This window comes from Pelmatolapia mariae, linkage group LG18 (assembly GCF_036321145.2).
Source record: "Pelmatolapia mariae isolate MD_Pm_ZW linkage group LG18, Pm_UMD_F_2, whole genome shotgun sequence".
Taxonomy (NCBI): domain Eukaryota; kingdom Metazoa; phylum Chordata; class Actinopteri; order Cichliformes; family Cichlidae; genus Pelmatolapia; species Pelmatolapia mariae.
In genome coordinates this window covers 33943043-33958398 of record NC_086243.1, presented here as the reverse complement: position 1 = coordinate 33958398, position 15356 = coordinate 33943043, and the positions used below count along the sequence as shown (strand labels likewise).

General features: G+C 43.1%; 1 protein-coding gene across 1 annotated transcript; it reads left to right on the top strand.

Moving 5' to 3' along the window:
• The first annotated feature begins 135 nt into the window (after positions 1 to 135).
• On the top strand, positions 136 to 15271 carry LOC134617647 (immunoglobulin lambda-1 light chain-like). Its single transcript, XM_063462969.1, has 6 exons — positions 136 to 338; positions 431 to 760; positions 11192 to 11236; positions 14000 to 14311; positions 14444 to 14518; positions 14872 to 15271. Exons 1-6 carry the CDS (start codon positions 296 to 298, stop codon positions 15018 to 15020), a joined length of 954 nt encoding a protein of 317 aa, XP_063319039.1. The 5' UTR covers positions 136 to 295; the 3' UTR covers positions 15021 to 15271.
• Positions 15272 to 15356: the final 85 nt, after the last annotated feature.

The window sequence follows — 15356 nt, the reverse complement described above, 5'->3', positions numbered from 1 at the left end:
GAATGTGTTTGTGGGAACATGAATGTTTTTGAGTGTTTCTGCATCATGTGACCCAGATTTTTGGATCTGCTGTCAGATTGAAATGAAGACGATGAAACCACACAGCAGCTTCAGCTGAGCTGTCAATCAGCAGCAGCAGTCTTATCTGTGGGCCGCAGGGGCTGATGGGAGCTTTGAGGACCTGTTAGAAACCACGTGGCCCTCGTCTGATCTCACAGCTCGTCCTTGTTTGGCCTCAGCTGCATCAGAGCGCCACTTCTCCCCAGGTTCACCAGAGGAAACACCACTGCACAAAATGCTTTTCCTCCCAGCTGCTGCTCTGTGCTGTCTGTGTTCAGGTGAGTGTTTCCAGCCAATCAGGAGCCAACAAAGTCAACCTGTAACAAACACTGTCACACTAACCTTCATCTATCTGTCTGTGTCTCTACAGCACTGGTTACCATGGCAGCAGAACAGCTGATTCAGGATGGTCCAACAATGACCAGGAGAGTTGGAGAAAAAGTCAGTTTTACATGTGGAGGGATTAATCAGTGTAGTAGCTGGATATTTTGGATCCAGAGGAATCATGCTAAAACCTTTAAAATTATTCTTGCTATTGATAAAAGAGATAATGCAATCAGTTCAAATTATTACAATCATCCTCAGAAAAGAGATTTCTCAGTTGAGATTAATCGTAATGGCTGCGAGTTGAAGGCACAGAAAGTTAAGAGCGATCATTCAGCCACCTACTACTGCGCCTGTTGGGTTTCTGCTCCTCACAGTGAGAAATGATCCCTGCAGCCTGAACAAAAACCAACAGATGAACAGATGTCAAACAGTGTTTGTGACAGGAAGAGAGCAGTAAACCACAGCCCAGGTTCACAGATTTCACCTCCATCTCAGAGTCACAAACATACTGAGCTCAGGGAGATTTTTATTTACTGCTGTCAGAAATTCAATTCTATTTATTTCTGTTTAAACAGATTTTTCCTGTTTTAAGACAGAAACAAGAGGAACAGATGACATCAAACTTCCACAAAAACATTTATTCAAAGTGAAAGAAAAACAGATTGTGTCAAACTGAATCAAAGTCCATCCCTCATTCACAGTGTTAATGTTCTCTTCATGAAAACTCTTCCAGCAGCACTTGTTGTTTAACACCTTTCAGTACATTTAACCAGACACTTTCACTTTAGGACATTTTAAAGACAAATCTTGGACTGATGTCAGGTCAGGATTTTGTCCTTCTAGCAGCGGCTCATTAGGACGCTGATTTTGTTGGACAGATTTCCATCAGTTTCCTGTGGATGTTTATAGAGGATGAATCAGTCATGGTGCCTCATCTTTCTATTACCTTCTTTTCTCTCTGATCTACATAAACTGATTTTGTATCTGAATATGTCAAATCTGGAATCACAGGACAAGATTTCTGCTTTCTCCTTTTGTTTTCTGACCAATCACATTTGAGCAGCTTTGGCTGCTTATTTTAATTTCCAGCATCGCTGCTGAAGAAGAATCAGAGTCTGACTGGACTAAACACACAGATTTACCAGCAGAAAAAGTTCACGAGGTTTAACTCACATAACTTCATTTCCTCAAACTGAATCTTAGTCATTCAATCACAGGAGGTTTCTGGGATTTTCTTCCAGTCCTCCTGACAGAAATGCTGGAACTGAATCAGGCTTTTAGGACTCTTTGTTGAATTTTGCTTCTCTCCATAAATTTTTATATAACTGAAATCAGATTTGTGATGGTCGCTCTCCTAACTTGACTTTGCTTTCTTTAAACTGCAGTTTTTGTCTATCTGTCCACTTCCTCACTGATGACCTGAAGTTTTCTGCACTACAACCACATTAGTGTTCTTCTTCATGCCACCTTGTGAAGTACACTTATACCTTGTCCCTGTTTCAGTATCTTCAGAAGCTCCTTTGCTGTTGTTCTGGGACTGATTTGCACTTTTCAAAACAGAGTCTGTTCATTTACAGGAGACTGAACACACATTTATGATATGACTGCCATATTGCCTGTTTTTTTATGTGCTGAGTTTATAATTCTATAATATAATATAGTTATAAGACCCTTTAGATTTACAGAGAATAGCAGCAACAGCCTTCACTGTTTTATAAGACTAGTTCAGATCAGACAGATGAGCCACTCACTGTTGTCACGTTGTGTTGTGAAAGGAGAGCCCGTCACATCCTCCTCTCCTGTCCACTCCACAGCCTGTTCAGAGAGCCTGTTATATTATCACATGAACTATTACAGTGAAGCCTGAGCCCACAGTGGGTGGAGCTCTACAGACAGATGTCAACAGATGTGATGTTTACTGAGTGGCCCTCTGGCAACAACATATGCATCTCTTATATTTGCTCACAGTTTGTACAATGAAGTTCACTTAATTGAGTATGAAACCTATTTTTCCAATTTATTAGGAATGATGTGTGCTGCTCGTCATGATAATTGTTTTTGATCATAAAAGGTGATATTGTACAAGTGAGTAAAGCAACAGGTGTGCTGAGGCATCAGAACTTGTCAATGAATCCTTAAGTTTTTAATATTTCTTCAGCATTAAAGTGATCCAGTGACAGCTGTCAGTGTTTCCATGGCTACACAGCAAACAGTAACTGTGATGGTTAATTCAGCAACTTAAAACAGCGCTTATGTGTAACTGTCCATCAACGTGACCAATCACATTAGGACCCCTCTTCCACCGGCTCCGTCCTCCTAACAGTCAAAAGGCAGGTGATTAAACTCCAATCGCATTCAAACTAATGACTTTAGAAAACATGGACGACCTGACAATAATGAAGTGAAAAAATTTCAATCTCCATGGTGTCTGGCTGCAGGTTTCCTTCCTCCTGAGTTTGACTCTAATTACGACCATAATGCTGTTAAACTGGGTGCAGCATCATCATGACAGCTTTGACTGGCAGCTGCAGTGATGGAGAAACCTGCGTATCTCTGTTCGGGAATAACAGATAGAGCAGGGACGCTGAGAGGAGCTCCAGCGTTTAGAAACCAGGACCAACTGTCTCAAACTGACAGCCTGAGGTGTTCTTCAGTAAACAGGACTAACTGACAGAAGGACCCGAGGCACCGACACACTTGGTCGGGAAGTTAAATTTTTGTTTGTAAGCTAATCAGTAACTAACGTCATTAGCTAGCTAAGATGATGAAAGTTGTGTTTGTTAGCTAATCCATGCACATGAGTGAATTTACCCTGACTAAAGAAATCACTGTGAGCCTGAATGCTGATTAAAGTCAGTGCTGTAGTTCAGACATTAGCTCTGCTGCTCTGACTGAACTGAACTGAAGGATGTTCAGACCTGAAGATGAGGCACTGAAACGGTTTATATGAGAAACAGAGAAAAGTCACCGATCAGTCTCTGACTAACGTTACTGTACTTTTATTATGAGTGTTAGACTGTAAGAGCAACAGGCTGGACTCTCCTTCAGCTCCTGTGCAGAGATGATTATTAAATATAAACAGCAGCATGTTTCTGTCTCCACATCTGTAAGGACAGTAACACCAAACTTGCACTTCAATAATCCCTCATTAATCATTAACAGCAGATTAAACAGTTTGAACTGAAGATGAATCACTGAGGACTGAAAATGTTCTCACAGTGTTCTTCACTCACAGACTGTAACATCAGCTCCAGTTTCTGATGTGTTTGTTACTGACACAGCTGATGTCCACAAAATACAAGAAACACCATTAAAATAACAAAAACCCAACATTTATGCACTGACGTTTGGCAGCTGAAGTCAAAATTTATATTTAATTTTTCCACTGATGAATTTTTTAGCACAGACTGTATATTTATTTATAGATTTTTTTTCTACTGAATTTGTTTGAAATATTCAGGTTAAAAATCAGCCAGAGCCCTGCCCAAACCCTTCCCTGTACTTGACCCTGCACCTGCTGTTCTTGGGCGCGTGGGAAAGTTACTCAGCAGCAGGAGGTGGGACTACTGGTACCTTTAAAAGGGGACCTGGGAAAGCCCTCGGGGCTTTTTCCTGCTGTCTGTCCGTTGGGGTTGGTCCCAACCTGCATGCGCTTACGGCAAACACCCTAGGGGAGCTTTGCTTTTCCTTCTGTTTTGCTGAGCTGCACTGTTCAATAAAACAGCTGGCATAGAACTTTGCTCCTCTCCTGTGATTTTTGTGTTTTTGACTTTAATTAAAATTGGGAAGCTGAGATCCACCTATTGCTAATCTGAAGAATTACTCTCAATTGTGACAACCACATACGCTGCCACGGATTTCCCCTCCTTCCACACACCAGCCGGGACCTTGTTCGCCTGTCCATTCACCAGCCTCTTTCCTGGCAGCTATGTGGTCGGAGGATGAGGAGGTGGTCTCTGTTTCTCCACCAGTTCCTGTTCCCTCATCCCGAAAGAAAACGGCGCTCTCGCCACCGCCACTCCTCTCCTCAGTCATCTGTTCTGCCACCAGCTCAGTTACCTGCTGGTCCTGTGTTTGTCTCCACTGAAGAGTCCGAAGGGCCCGTTCAGCAGCCTGACTCTGCTGGAGGGTCCAAGGAGCCTGTCCAGCCACCTGTTCCTGCTGGAGGGTCCGAGGGTCCCCGCCGGCATTCATCTGTTGTTCCCGCTGGGGGTTCTGGAGAACCACACCAGCCTTTGTCTGTCTCCGCTGGAGGGTCCGAGGGGCCTGTCCAGCCTTCGTCACCTGCAGCGCCACCACCTGCGGCTTTCACGCCGTCACCTGCAGCGCCACCACCTGCAGCGCCACCGCCTGTGGTTGCCAGGCGACAGCATCTGTTCCTGCTTCGTCTCTGCCTGTGGCCTCCGCACGTGCTGGTTCCGCTTCGTCGGCACCAGAGGTCTCGGCGCCATCTGGTCCTGCCTCACCACGTCCAGCTTCGTCTGCACCAGAGGTTTCTGCACCGTCTGTTCCTGCCTCACCTCGTCCTGTCCGGCCTGCACGTCCTCGTCCTGTCCGGCCACTTCCCAGGCCGTTGGCTGGACATCATCGCTGTCACGGCCGGCCCCCTGAAGTGCCTGGTTCTGGACTCTCGGGCCGTCGACCTCTGGGCCGGCCCCCTGAACCGCCCAGGTTTGGACTATTGTGCTGTCAACCTCCAGGCCGGCCCCCTGAACATTTTCGAGATTGTTACCTGGGCCTCTGCGCCTTTCATGGACTTTTTTGTTTGTTTCATTTTGAACTGTTCCTGGGCCTCAGTGCTGTTGCTATGCTCTATTTTGGACTCTTGTTCCCTGTATTTGGTCTCTAGCTCCTTGTGTTTAGTTTGTGTTCTTTACCATGAAGGCATTCAGAGTCCTTCGTACCAGAGTAACCAGAAAAGATAATATATTGTGGCGTGGGTGTGGTCTCTGGCCCGCTGCAGAGGAGGGGAGGCGGGGCTGAACAGGTGTTTGGGACGAGTGACTGATTGTGACTTTTCTTATGTTTCAGTGACAGACGACTACTGCGTCGGGAGTGTCTGTGTCCCGTGTGTTAAGCTGAAACCACAGTTTTAATAAAAGAAGTGTGTGTTGGCATAACCACGGTGTGTGTGTGTGCGTGTGTTGGGGTCCGACGTCACATATATATTCTAAATATGACTTTCTACAGGACTGAATATAACATCATTATGTAAAGGTCCAGAGCCTCTGTGCTTTATTTGAGGATGATGTGAATACTTCTAACATCACACAAAGTAAAGGTCTCTATCGCACTGCTCATGAAATGCAGATATGTCCATCTTCTATTTTGGGCGCATAGTGGAGGTCTGAAGATTTCCCTCTGAGGAAGCTGCTGGTGAAGATTGCGAGTTCTGCTTGATCCCTGCGGTGACCTTCAGTTCCTGATGTTTCTGAAATGACACATCAGGAGTCTTCCTGCGTGGGTCAACAGAAGCTGTGATAAATGAAAGGGAGGACGTTTCTCAAACCTCTGGACCCAGGAAACCCAGCTTGGTCCTCATGGTCACGTTCACTTGTTTTTCCCCAGGGTGAATGTAGCTGTTGATAATAATGTGGACTTTGGACCCTGTTATTAAATGAAAAGAACAAATTACACTTGTATGAAACCTTTTGTCAGTCTGCTTTATTTCATTTAAACTTTCCATGTTACCAGGCTGTAGAGCGCTCTGTGTGAACTGAATCTAAAACTGTTTAAAATCCATATAATTCAGATACTAACAGTAACTATGGGTCTCTGCGGAGTCTGCTGCTGATGTCATCTCTGTCTAAAATAGTATAAGAAAAAATGAGACCTGTGGAATCACTGAAGAATAAAGACTATGGGAGTAACAGGTGTGCAGCATCGCTAACTAGCTAGCAACAACCGTATAATACAGTGTGGCTAATCTAGCTAATGATCGCGTACAGTTAGAATGACAGAGATGACATTTTCTATAAAAACTGCTAAAACTGTTTAACAGGTTGTTGATCCTGTCATGTTCTTTGTGTGTTTGGCAGCCATCATGAAGTCGTACGTGTCCATCACTGCTGTCAGTGTGAGAGCAGGACTTCTGTCTGTGTATTCTGGCTGTCAAACAGCTCTACAGAGCACACTGTTTGTTCTTTAAAACATTTTATTAAAAATCACAGTTCAGTGGCCGTGATATCGCCACTCCTCTCTAATTCCACTTCTAACTCACAGTATTTTACCTTGGATATCAGGTTGTGTTTTTTGTGCCAGCAAGTGGATTTGGATCTTATTCTCTGAACTTTCTCTAAACTTTTCTTATATTTTATGTGACAGTAACTTTGTATTTTCTGTTAACAACACCAGGGGTCACATTGATGATGTTGTGTTGAGCTTCTTTCGCAGATCAAGTGTAAACATTATTCATCTCATCAACATAGAGATTTTTAAGGAAAACATCCCAAAGATGATGTTCTCACATGCTGGGATTGCCGTGTGTTACCCTGGTTGGACATCCACAGAGAAAGGTGAGTGTTATGTGTTGCTCTCTTTATTATCATACCACCACCAACATCTGATTTTTGTGATCATTAAAATCTTCTAAAGTGTTTCAGGTAGACTGAAAAAATTTGTACTAATACTGAACCATTCCTCAAAATCTTTTACATACAAAACATTTTTACGGAGCAGGTCGCTATGATCTGCCAGCAAGACGCTAAGCCGACCGTGGAGACAAAGGCTGTCGTGACGTGACCAAGGGTCCGTCCCCAGAGCAGATCGGCTGCCCTGCACTTTCCACAGACAGGGGAGGGGGTCTGGAGGTGTAGCCAGCTCAGCGGTGGGGACCAAGCTGGGAACACGACCCAATATCCAGAGCTGTGAATGCCCTGTCCATCACCTCAAAAAACATGAGCTTGCTGGGGGCTGCCCGCAGGACAGGTAGCAGGAATAGAGGGTGGACTCAGCCTCAAAGTCCTCCTGATAACTGTCCTCCAGTAGCCCCTGGCTGGTGAGACAGGGAGCTGGCTACACAGCATATTGAGGACACTCTGCCATTGCGTGTGAGGCATCCACCTTCCCTACATTAGCCTTAGGCATGTCGGGAAGTGGTTGGCTGGTACGCTTAGAGTAAAAAAAGCGAGCATGAGCCTCTCTGGTATGTGCCGGCAATATGAAACAGTCCATGCAGGACTGTGGAGCTTACCTGGTCTGCATGGCATGTTCCCAGAGGGAACACAGCTTACAACAGCGAGCATGGAGATGGTACCGAGCACGAACTCATGAGACTGTGAGAACAGCTCGATGTCCACCAGAGAACTCCCACACGATGCGCAGGGGATCCACAGCAGGACCTACTGGATACGTGACCCTGCGAGGCTATCAGCAATATTCCAGGGGAATGCTGGATGCAGGACTCCAGGCAAGCACCGAGTGTGCGACCTGCCCGACATGGCGCCAGCAGCTAGTCTCCGCAGGAGAGCTTTTCCATTTTGGATCGGGGCAAAAGAAACCTGGGACACTGCCGAGAAAGGCTCCCCACCACAAAGGTAACAAACACACACAAGCCACACAGGGAACCACACACAAGCATACACACAGTAAAAAGTGGAGATCCAACAATCACCAGTTTCACATCTGCACAGCTGATTTATAGTTGAGCTGGTCTTACCCAGCAGGCAATGTAGAGTTCACATAGAGCCGGTGTGGGTGAGGGGACTCGCCCAGCTCTAATGACCAAAGTCCAGGTGTTTTCCCTCTGTCCACTGACAAAAAAAAAGAGGTGAGTAGCCTTGCAGGTCAAATCCTACCAGTCACCTCAGTATGACAGCTCCCCCCTAGATCGTGGAACTTGTTAGTAGCAGGGTTGATGTTAGAGGCCTGAACAGTCAGCCCCAAGGGAATGTTATATTTAAAGGCCTGGTCTGGTGTCTGATCATCTGAACTGCTCATCACACAGCACTGCTGGAAACAAACCCTCAACATCTCTGAGGCTCCAATTTATGCTCTGTTAAGTGCTCACTCACCCCACCTCTCCTCCCTCTGATAGGTCGTCACCAATCACTGTGTGAAGGTCTTCAGCTGCTCATGTTGCAGATCCACTGTGAGCTGAAATTCCAATGAATCTGTTAGAAAAATCAAAGTGATGTTTCAGATTAGTCAATGAGCTCATTAGTTACAGTTTTTCTCGATTGCTTAAACACTATAACCAATCTTTTGAACTAAAATTTCAAAACCATAATGCTATTTTTCAAAAACCACACCCGTTTCCCTGAACTATAAACACTATTCCCCTGCTTTAACACATGAGTCAGATGTGGTGAACTGTTACTGCAAAACTCTACACACAAATCCCTACATTTTTCAGTGCTTACACCATGTGGCCATTTAGAAAGCACTTGCATTCAATAATGTTAACTTAAGTCAGCACAGCTTGAGCTCAATTAGCACACAATTAACCAAGTGGAAACACTACGAGTCAAAATTTATCACACATCAATCAGAAACTCATTCAGGTTTGAAACAATGGATTCAAAGAGATGCAAAGGAAGAGGTTGAGGAGGAAAAGGAGGTCTAGGACACCAAGGAGGAGGTGGAGGAACATAATTGGCCATTGGGCTATTGTAAATGTCCCTGGTCAGCGTGGAGGGAATGTCACTCTGTGCGCAGCCATCAGCCAACGAGGGGTACTCCACCGCCATGCCATTCTAGGACCCTATAACACTATGCTTCTCCTTGCTTTTCTTGATGGCCTAAGACAACATATGTTCCAGCGGGACTACAGTGAACCAGCACAGCCAGAGCAGCCTCACTATGCTGTTGTTTGGTGTAATGTCAGCTTCCATCACACTGCTCTGGTTCATGACTGGTTTACCAATAACCCAAGGTTTTCTAACATCTTTCTGCCTGCATACTCTCCCTTTCTAAACCCAATAGAGGAGTTATTTTCGGCGTGGCGGTAGAAAGTGTATGACAGAGAACCTTATGTCCGTGTTCACCTCCTCCGGGTCGTGGAAGAAGCCTGCCTATACATATCAGTAGATGCATGCCAGTGGTGGATCAGGCATGCAAGAGGATTTTACCCCCGCTGCCTGGCCAGGGCCAATATAGCCTGTGATGTGGATGAGATTCCCGGGCCTGACCCAGACCACAGACAGGATGCTGAGGTGGAATAATGTTTTTGATGTGTGTTGTACTGTATGGTACATGAATAAAAATGTGCCACTGTATGTACATTGGATCTTTTGTGTTCATGATGTGAAAAGGTTTTTGAGGGGAAGAACCACAAGCAACATAACTTGCCAGTTTTTGAAATATTGTTTTAAATTTATTGCACCAATGTGTAAGACTATGTTGTAGTGTGTGTGTTTTTGAGGCCTTGTGTGTGATGTCTGTGGGCAAAGTTTGTTTTTTCTGCAAGAGTGAATGGTTTTGAGTGTAGAGCTTAATTTTGACCTGAAAATACAGTGTTTGGGAAATTGGGTGAGACGTTATGGATTTGTGTTTACTGTTTTGAGAATACGAGTCATAGTTTCAAGAAAAGTGTTTAAGCAATCGAGAAAAACTGTAATAACTGTGTAAGATGGTGTTATGGTCCCCTGATCCTCTGCTGCCTACCCACCATCTATCTTTCCTCCCTCTGTTTTCTATCTTTGTCTCTCTGTGAGTGTGGCATTTGTGGTGTGTGTGATGTGTGTCAGTGGGGTTTGGCAGTTCTGCTGGTTCCTGCTCCTCCTCGGCTGGAGCACCTGCAGTAACTGATAATCAGTCCAGCACATCAGTTTGGAAGAATTTGACTCCATTTTTGACACAGAGCAGCTTTAATTCTGACATGTTGGATTTTCTCACATGAACTGCTCGCTTCCAGCTCTTTCACACCATTTTTGTTGGACTCTGTTGGACTTGGTTGTTCCAAAGATCTATTTTTAACAGCAGGCATGGACGCTTTGTGTTCCTACGAGGCTGCTGGAGCTGATTGAGGCCATTCAGTACAACACTGATGATTCCAGCAGACATGCCACAGCACATTTCAGAAGCATCCCTGAAGCATCTCTTTGCTCCGCACCACTAAAAATAACTCTGTCTCTATTTTTTACAGAAGCTCCATCAAGCTGCACAAAACAGAGGAAAATGTGCAGGACAGAAGAAACAGCAAAGGAAATCCTGTCAGTGTTGAAAATAGAAGAGCCTGTGCAGACCAACATGTTTCACTTCTAAAATACACCAGGTGTGGTTTGAAGGACGCAACAAAACCACATCAGAAAGACATCAGAGACTCATCACATCACTCGCTGGATTCACTGGATTATTTTTCTTTCACCATATTTGGAACAAAGAAAAAGAACTTGGCTCGTTTGTGTCATTGTGGTGCTGCATGGCCCACTTTCTCCTGAGATTCAGGTCACAGACAGATGTTCTGATAGTTTTCCGTAGAATTTACTCGTTTACTTCAAAATTGATTGTGTGATTAATGATGGTGAGTCAGATGGGTCAAACCATGATACTATCAGCAGCATGTTTCATTGTAGTGGTGGTATCATTGATGGGATAAATGGACTGGTGCTTATATAGTGATTTTCTATTTTCATGTGGACTAAAGTAGTGGACTGACCAACAGACTGACATTAACATCAGAGCCGTGCTGCTAGTGTGGCTAAAAGAAAAGAGAAGAAGAGACAGTCATGTTGATATGAACATTAGAGAAACACATCATGGAGCTGAAATATGATCCTGCTTCCTCATTTGGACTCATTCACCTCAGCTGACACATTCATCAGCAGACAGGTTTTTGTAGCAGTCTGTCTCACTGTGAGAGGAGGTTACTACTTCGTCTTTGGCTCTGGAACTAAACTGTCTGTAACAGGTAAGAACAAACATTTATTTTCCTTCAGTTGTTTTATTGTAGAAGCTGAAAATGTGTTTAAAGTCAGTTTCTGCTGCTTCAGGCTTTACATGTTAGTTTTTCATCATTAGTAGAGAATTCATCTGCAGCCATTGTTACATAAGAAAAGCTCAATAATCTCTGAAAACATGTTTAAATCTCACTGAACAACTAAAGTTATTCTTTGTTTCTGCAAATATTAGTGATGTTACAAATATTTAGGATTTGATCATCTCAGTAATTCTGCACCATCTGCTGGTTTTTAACACAAGATCATATTTGATGTTAAAATTAAATTAATATAGATCAACAAATATGGTTTCAGGAAATATTTGCTTTATGTTGACGAACAAATATTTCTTTAATAGTCAAACATTTATGTAGCTACTTCAAAGAGTGTTTTCTGGTAAATAAAATGATAAAAACAGATACTGATAATAAAACTCAGAAATGATATGACATATAAATTTAGGATGAATATGATATTGTTAAACTATGATATTTATTTATGAGATTAAGTCGTGTGTGTGGATTTGTACGTGACAATAAAAAGTTAATAATACTTAAATATTACAAAATGCTTTTCGATACGATTTTTTATTAAAGATACTTTGTCATATAATTTTATAACTAAAAATATAATGACGTATATGTCGTATTATTGAAAACATTTCATTCACATTTTCAGTTTTAGTGTTTTAAAATGGTTGCTACAGTTTTTTATATGAATAAAAACATAACTTAAAATAATCACTGCATTACTTTTCCAATTTTTACACAAAAATATTTAAGAATAAATAATTCTGAAAGACAAATATGGTCTTTATGGTAAAATATATCAAAGACAAGAAGAATGGAAATTTTATCTGCTGAGTTGAATTTTGTGAAATGATATTTAATTTTATTACAGTTTTTCTCGATTGCTTAAACACTTTTCTTGAAACTATGACTCGTATTCTCAAAACAGTAAACACAAATCCATAACGTCTCACCCAATTTCCCAAACACTGTATTTTCAGGTCAAAATTAAGCTCTACACTCAAAACCATTCACTCTTGCTGAAAAAACAAACTTTGCCCACAGACATCACACACAAGGCCTCAAAAACACACACACTACAACATAGTCTTACACATTGGTGCAATAAATTTAAAACAATATTTCAAAAACTGGCAAGTTATGTTGCTTGTGGTTCTTCCCCTCAAAAACCTTTTCACATCATGAACACAAAAGATCCAATGTACATACAGTGGCACATTTTTATTCATGTACCATACAGTACAACACACATCAAAAACATTATTCCACCTCAGCATCCTGTCTGTGGTCTGGGTCAGGCCCGGGAATCTCATCCACATCACAGGCTATATTGGCCCTGGCCAGGCAGCGGGGGTAAAATCCTCTTGCATGCCTGATCCACCACTGGCATGCATCTACTGATATGTATAGGCAGGCTTCTTCCACGACCCGGAGGAGGTGAACACGGACATAAGGTTCTCTGTCATACACTTTCTACCGCCACGCCGAAAATAACTCCTCTATTGGGTTTAGAAAGGGAGAGTATGCAGGCAGAAAGATGTTAGAAAACCTTGGGTTATTGGTAAACCAGTCATGAACCAGAGCAGTGTGATGGAAGCTGACATTACACCAAACAACAGCATAGTGAGGCTGCTCTGGCTGTGCTGGTTCACTGTAGTCCCGCTGGAACATATGTTGTCTTAGGCCATCAAGAAAAGCAAGGAGAAGCATAGTGTTATAGGGTCCTAGAATGGCATGGCGGTGGAGTACCCCTCGTTGGCTGATGGCTGCGCACAGAGTGACATTCCCTCCACGCTGACCAGGGACATTTACAATAGCCCAATGGCCAATTATGTTCCTCCACCTCCTCCTTGGTGTCCTAGACCTCCTTTTCCTCCTCAACCTCTTCCTTTGCATCTCTTTGAATCCATTGTTTCAAACCTGAATGAGTTTCTGATTGATGTGTGATAAATTTTGACTCGTAGTGTTTCCACTTGGTTAATTGTGTGCTAATTGAGCTCAAGCTGTGCTGACTTAAGTTAACATTATTGAATGCAAGTGCTTTCTAAATGGCCACATGGTGTAAGCACTGAAAAATGTAGGGATTTGTGTGTAGAGTTTTGCAGTAACAGTTCACCACATCTGACTCATGTGTTAAAGCAGGGGAATAGTGTTTATAGTTCAGGGAAACGGGTGTGGTTTTTGAAAAATAGCATTATGGTTTTGAAATTTTAGTTCAAAAGATTGGTTATAGTGTTTAAGCAATCGAGAAAAACTGTAATAATACAAAACAATATGAAAAAAGATGAATTTATTTTTGGACAGAAGAGTATCTCTGTTAGAACTCGTGTCTAAGGACTAATAAGAAAAATACATTTTCACTTGTATAAAGACAAATGTATATATTTTAAAATTTGACTGAATTCAATTTCTATAAAACAATAGAAAGTAAACACATGACGGATGAAATTGAAAAAAAATTAATTTGACTTTTAAAATCATGTTGAGTGTTCCACATGTGAGCCGTGATGACATGAGGTGATGACTGTGTTTGATATGAAGCTGAATCCAGTGTATGTAGTGAACTTTGTGCTGTATTGATGAGTAGTTTAGTGATCAGAGTCCATGTAGTTTCCAGGATCAGACTGAATGCAGTGCAGTGCTGGAAGCTGCTGCTGACTGTGTGAATGTGTGTCTGTGCTGCTTGTTGCTGCTGTCAAACTTCAGATGAGCAGGTAGTGAAGCCCGTGGTGAGCGTGTACCCAGCAGCATCCAGAGCCCACCTGGAGGGGAACAGCTCCCTGCTGTGTGTGGCCTCAGCCATGTTTCCTCCTCTGGTCCAGTTCTCCTGGAAAAGACAGAAGAAGAACGGCGGAGAACCGGAGGAGCTGCCCCCTGCTGAGGGAGAGCAGCTGGAGCTCAGAGAGTCGGGACGCACCATTGCCATCAGGATGGTTGATGGCAGTGATTCTGACACATATAAATACAGCTGCTCGGTGAAGCACGAGGGGGGCACAGTGGAGGCCCAAACACAACAAGGTAATGAAGGCTTGGTGACTGTGTTCAGCAGTGATTCAGCTTCATGTGGAGATGCTGTCAAAGAGAGCAGAGGAGCAGAGGACTGACATTTCTCACTGCAGCTCCAAACATTTGACTCCTTTTCTGTTTCAGAGGTTCCAGCTCCAGCAGCCTCCTGTCCTCCAGAGAGAGAGCCAGCAGACCTGCCAGCTCTGCAGCCAGCTGACTGTAAGATCACCTGCTGCCTGTCTGCATGGACAGCTCCAATGTCCAATGAGGGAGCTGGAACAAGTTTAGGGACTTGAAGTGTCACTAATTGATCAAATCTTCATCCAACAAGCTCTGATAAAGCCACTGTACACTAGCTGCTCAGCACCAAACAGCAGACAGACCATAATATGTCAGAGATCAGTTTGTTAGCTGCTTGTGGAGTTCTTCTGCCACCAAGTGGACACAAACACTACATCAATTCATCCACTTGAAGAAGAAGCTGTGACTGTTTCTATTTGGACTTTTTCTCCTTGATCTGAGAGGAATAACCCGACTGTCTGTCTGTCTCTTTGTGTCTGTCTGTCCTTCAGTGTCCTTCCAGTCTCAGTGCAGGGTGAAGCTGCTCTGCCTGCTGTACACAGTGCTGATAGTGAAGAGTCTGGTGTACTGCTGTGGACTCTCTCTGCTGATGATCCTCACAAACAAGGGAGCGTCCACCAACTGCACACATGCTGACTGACTGTTTTCTGCTCGCCTTTTCTCACCATCAAATCTCATCAATTCATCTCATTCATCACTTTGATCAGTATCACAAATGTTAGTTATGATGTGTTGTGCTTATTTTGGCTTTTTATTCAATAGTTAGAAGATCATCTGAAATAAATACATCTTTACATGTATTGTTACTCTGAGTTAGAATTCTTTTTGTACTTATTGTGACTTTTATTGTAGTAACAAAAATCATCAGGTATATTTTTATCACAAGTTTTCTGTTTGATTTCTGTTTATTTTGTTTGATTTTCAAATGTCAGACAGTGTAGTTGTGTTTGTAAGTGTGAATAATAAAGATTTCAAG

Coding starts and splice junctions, on each gene's coding strand:
- LOC134617647 (XM_063462969.1), top strand. CDS start 296: ATGCTTTTCCTCCCAGCTGCTGCTCTGTGCTGTCTGTGTTCAG. Junction 11,237..13,999: donor AACTAAACTGTCTGTAACAG/GTAAGAACAAAC, acceptor GTCAAACTTCAG/ATGAGCAGGTAGTGAAGCCC. Junction 14,519..14,871: donor AGCTCTGCAGCCAGCTGACT/GTAAGATCACCT, acceptor TCTGTCCTTCAG/TGTCCTTCCAGTCTCAGTGC.